This window comes from Chelonia mydas, chromosome 7 (assembly GCF_015237465.2).
Source record: "Chelonia mydas isolate rCheMyd1 chromosome 7, rCheMyd1.pri.v2, whole genome shotgun sequence".
NCBI classification, from domain to species: Eukaryota; Metazoa; Chordata; order Testudines; family Cheloniidae; genus Chelonia; species Chelonia mydas.
This window is the reverse complement of record NC_057853.1, coordinates 51,476,015-51,486,189: the sequence shown is the minus strand read 5'-3', so window position 1 is coordinate 51,486,189 and position 10,175 is coordinate 51,476,015. Positions and strand designations below refer to the sequence as shown.

Here is a 10,175-nt window from a genome sequence, read left to right as displayed (position 1 = left end):
ATGTCTTTTGTAAAGGGACGTGATGAGTCACCAATCTATTAGCATTCTTTGAGGAGGTCAGAAGGCCTGTGGACAAGGGTGATACGGTGGATATAGTGTACTTGGACTGGCAGAAAGTCTTTGACAAGGTCCCTCACCAAAGACTATTAAGCAAAGTAAGTTGTCATGGGATAAGAGAGAAGGTCCTCTCATGGATTGGTAACTGGTTAAAAGTTAGGAAACAAAGCACAGGAATAAATGGTCAGTTTTCACAGTAGAGAGAGGTAAATAGCGAGTATCTGTACTGGGACCAGGGCTGTTCAACATATTCATAAGTGAGCTAGAAAAAGGGGTAAACAGTGAAGAGGCAACATTTGTAGATGATACAAAATTACTCAAGATAGTTAAGTCCAAAGCAGACTGTGAAGAGTTACAAAGGGCTCTCACAAAACTGGGTGACTGGGCAACAAAATGGCAGATGAAATTCAATGTTGATAAATGCAAAGTAATGCACGTTGGAAAACATAATCCCAACTATACATATAAAATGATGGGATCAGTGGCACTGAAACATTTTTAATAGTGGGGGTGCTGAAAGCCAGCCCCTTTGTCCCTCCCTCCACCCCCCACCCCTCCCAAGCTGGGGCCAGGAGCAGGGCCGTGTTTCTGGTAGGGAGGGACCCAGACAGAGGTACGGGGGCCGAGGCTGGGGCCACAGCTGGGAGCGGGCGTAGGGCCAGGAGCGGAGCCCTGGGTGCGGGGCCGGCAGTCAGGACCCCGAATTAAACGTGGAGATGCTGCAGCAGCCCCCACACCTCTACTTCCCGCGCATATGGATGGGATCTAAATTAGCTGGTACCACTCATTGTGGATAGTTCTCTGAAAAAATCCACTCAATGTGCAGAAGCAGTCAAAAAAGCCAACAGAATATTAGGAATCTTTAGGAAAGGGAGAGAAAAATAAGACAGAAAATATCATAAAGCCACTACATAAATCTATGGTACGCCAGCATCTTGAATACTGCATGCAGTTCTGGTCATCCCATCTCACAAAAGATATATTAGAATTAGAACAAGTGCAGAAAAGGGCAACAAAAATGATTAGGGGTATGGAAAGGCTTCTGTATGGGAAGAGACTAAGAGGACTGTTCAGCTTAGAAAAGAGAGGACTATGATCGAGGTCTATAAAATCATGAATGATATGGAGAAAAAGGATCACTTGATGATTACCTGTTCTGTTCATTCCCTCTGGGGCACTTGGCATTGGCCACTGTCGGAAGACAGGATACTGGGCTAGATGGACCTTTGGTCTGACCAGTATGGCCGTTCTTATGTTCTAGAAAGTGAATAGGGAAGTGTTATTTACCCATTCACATAACACAAGAACCAGGGATCACCAGATGAAGTTAACAGGCAACAGGTTTAAAACAAACATAAGTTAGTACTTCTTCACACAACGCGAAGTCAACCTGTTGAACTCGTTGCCAGGGGATGTTGTGAAGGCCGAAACTATAATCAGGTTCAAAAAAGAATTAGCTAAGTTCATGGAGGGTAGGTCCATCAATGGCAATTAGCCATGATTGTCAGGGATGCAACCCTGTGCTCTGGGTGTCCCTAAACCTCTGACTTCCAGGAGCTGGGACTGGATGACAGGGGATGGATCATTCAATAGTTGCCCTGTTCTGTTCATTCCCTCTGAAGCGCCTGGCACTAGCCCCTATTGGAAGATTATGATACTGAGCTGGATGGACCATTGGTCTGATCCAATATGGCTATCCTTATATTCTTAAGAGACAGAGTGAAGGAGCCCAAGGGACAAGCCTAGCTCTGTTTGAGCTGCCTTAGGTGCAGATCATGGAAATTCTTTACTGTTGTAACTAATCTCTAGGCTATGCCTATACTGCACTTTTGTTGTTAAAACTTTTGTTGGTCAGGGGTGTGAAAAAACACACCCCTGACCATCAAAAGTTTTAATGACAAAAAGCACCGGTGTGGACAGCGCTTTGTCAGAGGGAGAGCGACTCCTGCCAACAAAGCTACCACCCCTCACTGAGGTGGGTGGGTATTTTGTTGGCAAGAGAGCTTTTCCCTACTGACAAAGAGCTGCTACACTGTGTGCCTTACCCTGGCAAGGCTTTAGTAGCACAGCTGTAGCACTGTAAGCTGCACAGTGTAGACATAGCCTACAACTTGTGCCTAGGTTATTTGCTCCCTTTCCCTCCCGCCTATGTAGAATGTTCCCATAGTTATGAGAAGAGAATGTGCCCATTAGTGCTGGGTGCACCTACCCCACTTGCCTTCCATCCCATGGAGCACAGATCTTGTTGCCACAGATTTTAAAAGGGCCTGGTGTTAGCCGAGTGCTCCCAGTGACCCCCTGCAGTCGGGTCTGAGAGGCTAACCTGGTACCTGGGTGAGGAAGAAGGTGGTGCTGATTAATGGAGCTGTGACATTGATTTCAGAGCAATAATAATACTAAAATGAGACTTTCTTTGGTCTCTGCAACGGAAAGCAATTTTTGCTTTCATGTAATGCCCTCTTCAAAAATGTAGCTGGTGTAATCAACACAGCTCCACTGATTTCAATGGAGATAAGCTGATTTCCACTAGCAGAGGATCTGGCCCATGATGTTTATTTCAAAGGAAAGGGATAAAGAAAGGCATCTGGAGGAGAGGGGCATGAGAGCTGGGGGAAGCTGGACTAATCTGGCACCTGGGAAGGAGAAGGGGGAAAGCTGGACTGGATCTTTTCCAACACCTCCCCACCTATTTGATTTTTTTCCACTCATTTGCAACTATTAATTCATCTGAGGCCCCCCAACCACACCCACCCCAAATTCAGCAACTGGAAAAACATGACACCTAGCAACAGATCTTGTCTGGGTCTGGCCCCAGCAATTTTCATTCAGGCAAAACACCCATGGAAGCAGTAGAGTTGCTACGGTTTGACACTGGTGTAATGGCAGAATACATCCCAAAGGCTTTGAAGTCAATACGAGTTTGGCCGGAGAGGGATGTGGATTGGGGCAATCTCTTAGCAAATATACAGGAGAGGCTTTGTTTGGATTGAGGTGGGTTTTAGGGTTTCCTTTCTTTGTGGTTTGTTATGCACTGTCTTAACCCGGTTTCTGAGGGCATGTACATGGACAACAGCAGGCCTGTACATATAGCTTTGGTTGGGTACAAATCACAGGGCCCTGCTCCCAGCTATGCAGTTCTCCAGGAAAGCTGTAGGTCAGCACTGTAACTGTTTGGTTATGGCCTGAGCCCTTCAGCTCTGCTTGGAGTTTTATAACCATTCCAAACCATTGAGGTTTGCACTGAACTCTCCAATCAAAGCCAGTGGAACTGGAATTAATTTAGCTCTTGCTGCCTCTGCCCCTTTAATAGTGTCCTGTAGCCATGTTAAATCAAGGCAGGGATTTGTATAACTCAGGAACACACTTACTGTGGAGAAAAAAACCAAATCACATTCCATGCTTTCCCTCCCTGCTCTCCTCTTCGGAACCCACCGGAGATGTGAGTTGTTTGTTGCCCTTATGCAAGGGCTCAGGCATTTCTTTCCCGGGGGTGCTCTGGGATAGTGAAGGTATCAACCCCTCCAGGCACTGGCTTATCAGCCCGGGGAGATGGAAAGGGAGCAGCCTGTGGAATGTCAGGCCCTGCTGGCTGCGCGCCCATTTACAGTTCAGCAGCCTCGGCGAGAACAGCCCCTGGCTGCTGCTGCGGCTGCCACTCGAGTTATTTCCTCTGGGCTCAGCTGCAGCCTGCAGAGCTCTGCAAAGGGGAGGGGTTTCTTCGCTCACTCCCTCCCTCCCGAGGGGGTTCCTGCGCCAGCCCCAGCCCCAGCGATGGGAGTCAGGGCCAGCGCGGGGCCGGTTTAATTGAAAGCAAGCCGTGGAGACTCCACGCGAGGCGAGAGCGCTGGCAGGATGCCCCGGGCTGGCGCCCCGGCTCCCCGCCGCTGTCAGTGAAGGAGCGAAGCTTCCTGCGGCCGCGATGTTCAGCTGGCACAAGAGCTTCACCCTGGGAGCTCCCTGGAGAAAAGGTGAGTCCAGGTCTGGCCCGCACCAGCCCCCGGAGGTCGGAGGAAAAGCCGATCGGGGCGCGCCCGGCTGGGGTTGTTGTGTCGGAGACAGCGGCTGTCTAGCCTGGCGACGCGGCAGTGAAAGACAGATTGGGGAGCGGGTCTGAGCGCCTGCGAGCCCCACGGGTCAATTGCGCTCAGCACCTGGCCGGATTGGGTCGGAAAAGAAGCGAACTCCACGCGTGTCCTTGAGTCAGAGAGCGGGTCCAGAGGCGCCCATCCCGCCCCAGCCGCCCCTTCCCCGCAGAGCTTGCACCAGCCCCTGGGGCCAGCGCGAACCTGGCCATTGACTGCACTGGGGGTTGGGTCAGGCTGACTGCCAGAGTCAGCACCAGCCTTTCACTCACATTTCTACAGAGTCGTGTCGTGACAAAGAGGATCCCGGCCCGCTAGTGGCTGATGACAATAAACCTTCTGGCTTCCCCATTAAACGCTGCACTGGCGGCGGCTTTGCGACTGGCTTTGGCCCAGCCTAGGTGAAGCATGGGCCGGTGCCGCAGCACCACCTGCATGACAAACATTTGCTCAGGGGTTTCCAACGCAATCGTAGGAACGTGAGCTCGTGAACCCTGGCCGGACACGAGCCGGCACTAGAGGGAAGTTTTTTTCTTTACAAAATAACTTGCGGAACAAAATTGGTGGACACCCCTTTCCCCCTCCCCAGGAAAAAACCAAAACCATTGGCCATTGTAGGACAGCAAGGGAGCAGGGGGGAGAAAGAAAAAAGCAAATGGTTGAGTTCAGACGCTTTGCAGCTCAAATTGAAATAACTTTCTGTCTCTGGAAGGGTTTTGCAACTAATGTTAAAACTAAAATGCAGTAAGTGATTAAGGTGGTTATATCACTCCCGCTGACTAAAGAACCCCCACCCCAAACAAACAGCAGCCTAGGGGGATAAAAATAAAGGACTAGAATCCAAAACTGTCTTCCTCTGGATTTACACTGGTGTAACTATATTGACTTACCACCATTTTGTGGCAATGTAACTCTGATCAGAATCTGGCCCCAGTTACTCTACTGGGCGCTAACACTATCTATTTCTCCAGGGCGGCACTGCCTGATTGCTTGTGTGATACTTGCAGGGAATTCCAGAAGAGTCTATTCTCTCAGCCCCTCTGTTCAGTGTATGCCAGGCATAATCTGGGGGAGACAGTTGTGGTACCATGACACTGCTTTCTGTCACCTTCACACAAAAAAGGTGCAGTTACCTGGATTTCACAGTGCTTTGGGACTCAGGTGAGATGGCCATGGCTGAGTCCAGGTGTGATGGATGTGGCATGGAGTTTGCCCAACATTTGTTACTGAATTTTGTAATCTTCAAGATCTACAAGTAAGATCCAGGGACAGAAATACTATTCCAGCCTCAGAATAACAGCCGTGTTAGTCTGTATTCACAAAAAGAAAAGGAGTACTTGTGGCACCTTAGAGAATAAATTGGTTAGTCTCTAAGATGCCACAAGTACTCCTTTTCTTATTCCAGCCTCATTTACCAGGAAACCCTGGGCTAAACCTGCATAGCTCCATTGAAGTCAATAGTTTGGGCAGATAGTAACTGACCTATTTCACTGATAAGGCAACACTTCTTTAGTCCCACCCATTGGGTGCTTTTCACCAGCACCAAAAGCCACCTCTTGTTAAAAATAAAGATGAAAGATAATGAAATTGTTTGAGGAAGTGGAAAAAGCAGAGGTGGCTGTGGAGATAGGTTACCTGCATTTAAGTATATGTTGCACAAAAGCACTTGCAGGTTAGTAAGTCTAGTGTGACCTCTAGTCCCAGGCTGATTTACACTCTCTGAGAGCTGGCTCCATTCCTCTCCAACCCTAATGCAAGTTAGAACCCCAATGGGTGGTCAGGACTGCTGCTCTAATAAGCACTGGCGGATAATAGTTCCCTAGAGCAATTCTGCTAGCTAGGATTGCTGGAGCACATTGCTAGGCATGTGAATGTGTTTACCCAGAGGTAGAGAAAGCTGTCTTGAAGAACTTCTAGAGCAAATGCTGGTGTTGCTGCTGGGAGAGGGATCCAAGTCCCACGCAGAAACCTGAAAAATGTGTGAATTGTTGCCACTTACAGTGCTGTCTTTTTTGCTGTACTTTTTTGACTGGGGGTAATTTGGCCATAAACCAGATTTTCTTTCCCCAAACTATAGTGTGACCGTAACAGCAAAGTCTGCAGGAAGAGAATATTACTAATCCCCAAAGAAGTGCCACTCACCACATGGACACCAGTGCATGAGTGGGGGGAGATCCTGGGAGGAAAACAGACACCTCACACAGGGCATTGAAAGAGAAACCTGGTCAGAATTTCTGTGAGCTACAGATGGGGCCTGAGGTGTGGAGCTCACACCCAGGGTGAATTTCCCTAAGGCTTGGGGGATAGTGGTGATTTAGATTCAGTGCCCTGATTTGGGCCCCATCTCTGCCAAGAGCAGCTAAGAATTTGCTGTGTTTCTTGGAAGTTCTGTGGCAGGGCTATAAAGCCACATCTATGAGCGCAGCTTTGGAGAGAGAATGAAATCCAAACCTCTCCTTTGCTGCCTGCTGGTGTCATCTCTGCATGTCTAGTGCACCTGTCAGCAGCTAGATGCTGCTGGGTAAGAGAAAGTGAGCATGGAACTTGGAGAGAAAAGTGAACGGGTGTGTGAGGAGCAGAGAATGACAGTGAAGGGAGGAAGGTAAAAGGCTTAAGCCAGGGATAGTCAGTTAGTTTTGATCAAGATCCAGATTTCTTGGTCAAGGTATAGTCAAGGTCCGGACTCCAGTGAAAATAATAAAAAAATAATAACAATAATGATAATAATAAGTAAATAAAAAGATTTTGGGGTCCATTCAAAAGCATGTGGAGGTCTGGATTTGGCCGCAGTCCTGCTGACTCACCCTGCCTTAAGCTCTCAAACTCCTTAAAGCTATGAAGAAAAGCATGGACAGATCCAGCTACTCTCCAGCATACACCAGTCTCACTCTCAGTCATCATCACAACCATCCCTTTTCAGGAACAGACCCAGGGAAGCAGGCGGGGTGGCAGTAGTGATACTGGTGGTACCCCCCTCAGAAGGCAGTTTAAGACAATTTGTGGTGATGACGTAGCTGTGTCGTCCCAGGATATTAAGAGACAAGGTGAGGGAGGTGTCCAATAGCCTCAGGCAACAATCCCCTTTGTACTCATGACAGCTGAGGGTCTGTCTCTTCTCTGCAGTAAGACACCACGCTGAGGTTCGGTCTATACTAACTTACCTCAGTATAATCACATTCAAACTTTTTGGTGCTTCCTTGACCTGAAGCCAAACTCCAAATGGCCCTGCCACAGGTCTAGTCCATCATACACACAAGGCTGATTTCGCTGCACAGCAAGGTTTGTGAGTAATAGGAGATGGAGTTTCAGAGTCCATTAATGGCTAACCTGCATGTTTAAGTAGAGCAACCATGACCCTGTGAGGAGGGAGTTGTAGGGTTCCTGTGACATGCCCAGTTAAGGAGACAGAACGTGTGCTTGCACTGATTTCCTATTTCTTTACCTTGAAAAGGCCCCTGCTCCCCTCTCTCATTTTATGGTGAATTCAGGAAGCTCTAGTCATACAAGACTGGAAATCAGAAAGACCTTCCAGATTGTCTAGCCCTGGCACCAAGCACAGAGTAAGAGTTTTATCTGTCTTAGTCCTTCTTGTGCTCCCTCTACCTTCCTCTAGCAATGGTGCCTCACCCACCTCTCTGGGCAGATTATTCCAGTGCCCCCCCATCATAAGAAATTAAGAGTGGCCATACTGGATCAGACCAAAGTTCCATTTAGCCCAGTATCCTGTCATCTGACAGTGGCCAATGCCAGGTGCCCCAGAGGGAATGAACAGGTAATCATCAAGTGATCCATCCCCTGTTGCCCATTTTCAGCTTCTGGCAAACAGAGGTTAGGGACACCATCGCTACCCATCCTGGCTAATAGCCATTGATGGACCTATCCTCCATGAATTTATCTAGTGCTTTTTTGAACCCTGTTATAGTCTTGGCCTTCACAATATCCTCTGGCAAGGAGTTCCCCAGGTTGACTGTATGTTGTGTGAAAAAATACTTCCTTTTGTTTGTTTTAAACCTGCTACCTATTAATTTCATTGGGTGACCCCTAGTTCTTGTGTTATGAGGAGTTAATAACACTTCCTTATTTACTTTCTCCACGCCAGTCATGATTTTATAGACCTTTATCATATCCCCCCTTAGTCGTCTCTTTTCCAAGCTGAAGAGTCCCAGTCTTATTAATCTCTCCTCATATGGCAGCTGTTCCATACTCCTAATCATTTTAATTGCCCTTCTCCAATTCCAATATATCTTTTTTGAGATGGGGTGACAACATCTGTATGCAGTATTCAAGATGTGGGCGTACCATGGATTTCTATGGAGGCAAGATGAAATTTTCTGTCTTATTATCTATCCCTTTTTTAATGATTCCCAACATTCTGTTCACTTTTTTGACTGCCGCTGCACATTGAGTGGATGTTTTCAGAGAACTATCCACAATGACTCCAAGATCTCTTTCTTGAGTGATAAAAGTTCATTTAGACCCCATCATTTTATATGTATAGTTATTATTACGTTTTCCAATGTGCATTACTTTGCATTGTGCATCACAATCCCTGTCCCCACCCCCAGTCCATTCTACCCATTTCCTTTGTTTAAATTAGCAAACCCTCCCCAGTGAAAATTCCACTAGGCTCCATGGTTGGAGAGGTCTGTGTACGTGCTTCCCACCACAGTGAATGGGAAGAAAGGAATTTTTGTGACTGGCTGGTTGGCTGAGCCCCTGGTTGAAGCTGTCATGATGCTGGCATTTCCATGTATGGGATAACAATGTGCTAGGGCACCTAGGAGTCTTTTCCATTATTATTTAGATCTAAATAAATAAATGAGTGATGGGCTTGATGCAGAAGTTATTGGGTGAGGTTCTATGGTGGAGGTCAGATTAGATGATCGGACTAGGCCTTTCTGACTTTAAAAGCGATGACTCTATTAATCAATAAATTCGGATTTATTCCAGTAATAAATAGGATAATCTAGCTGAGCAGTGTTGGTTCCTGTGTGCACTGATGGCTTCAGCTAGAGGGTCAGTAACTCAACAGACCCATTGCCCTGCTCCAAGAAACTAGTTGGCCAGCTGAAAAACCTCAAGTAGGTTTTCCACTCAGGAAGCCATTTCCTCTTTTATTCCACTATCTATCTATGCCTATAAACTTTTCATTTCCCTTTCCCCAGTGTCACTGCCTCTCAAGTTTTTGTATACAGTGCTCACTCTCTCAGTCTCTTGTAAGCTGTACATGTTGTTAACTTAACACCTCATATGTAAAATCCCCTTATCATTTTTGTCATCCTTCACTAACCCCCGCTCTCCTCCAGTGTTTTCCCCAGGAACTGAAATTAGGGGGGTGTTTGAATATAGAGGGGTGTTTGAATATACTGAAGGGGTGACGGCTGTCCTGATCACATAGCAGCCCCATTGCTGGTAGTGCCTCATTCTCCACTCAACTGTCGGTGTTTTATAAGACAGGCATCTGTAAAAGCTATGTAAAGGTTGAGTAGAATCCAAAAATTGCTGTTGTAGATTTGTAAGAATCAAATCTGTGTACTTTTTCAGCTGGCTTGACAAGTAGCATTTGTTCTCTTCACTTAAGGAGTCAATATTAAAGTGCCTTAATTAGTCAACTTCTGAACTGAAATCCTTGCTTCTTCCAGTACATTTTCAATGGCTATCTCTCTGTTTGATCCAAGTGTAGCTTCTATTGCTGGACAAAGATCTACTACTGTTGTAGCAGATGCCTGGACGGCATTGTTTAATGACCCAAGTGGTTTCAGCAGTAGACTTACAAGAGAGAGAATGGCAATAGTCTTCTCTGAATGTAGTAGCAAAAGTAGTCCACCAGCATTACTACTTAGATCCATCCGATCTAGGTAGATCCTTTCGAAAGCCAATAATAATGGTTGCAGTAATTTTTAAGACAACAGCCATGGGTCGTTTATGAGAAAGCCAGCGGCTTTTCCCAGGTTGGACTCATTTGAACTTTAAGATGTTGAGCCCTTTTGGACTCTTGCTGAAAAAAAGACTATAATGAAGAAATGACATTTATGG

The 10,175-nt window shown here is 46.8% G+C and overlaps 1 protein-coding gene across 4 annotated transcripts in view; it reads left to right on the top strand.

The window, feature by feature from the left end:
• The first annotated feature begins 3,720 nt into the window (after window positions 1–3,720).
• The window catches only part of LOC114019377, a 64,700-nt gene continuing 58,245 nt past the window's right edge, over window positions 3,721–10,175 (top strand). The window contains exon 1 of one of the 4 annotated variants that reach the window (XM_027821725.3): window positions 3,721–4,025. In XM_027821725.3, coding sequence (XP_027677526.2) covers window positions 3,977–4,025 — 49 coding nt within the window. In that variant the 5' untranslated portion in view covers window positions 3,721–3,976. The remainder of the gene's footprint in view (window positions 4,026–10,175) is intronic. The other 3 variants (XM_043551652.1, XM_027821720.3, XM_027821732.3) reach the window with 3 other exon arrangements.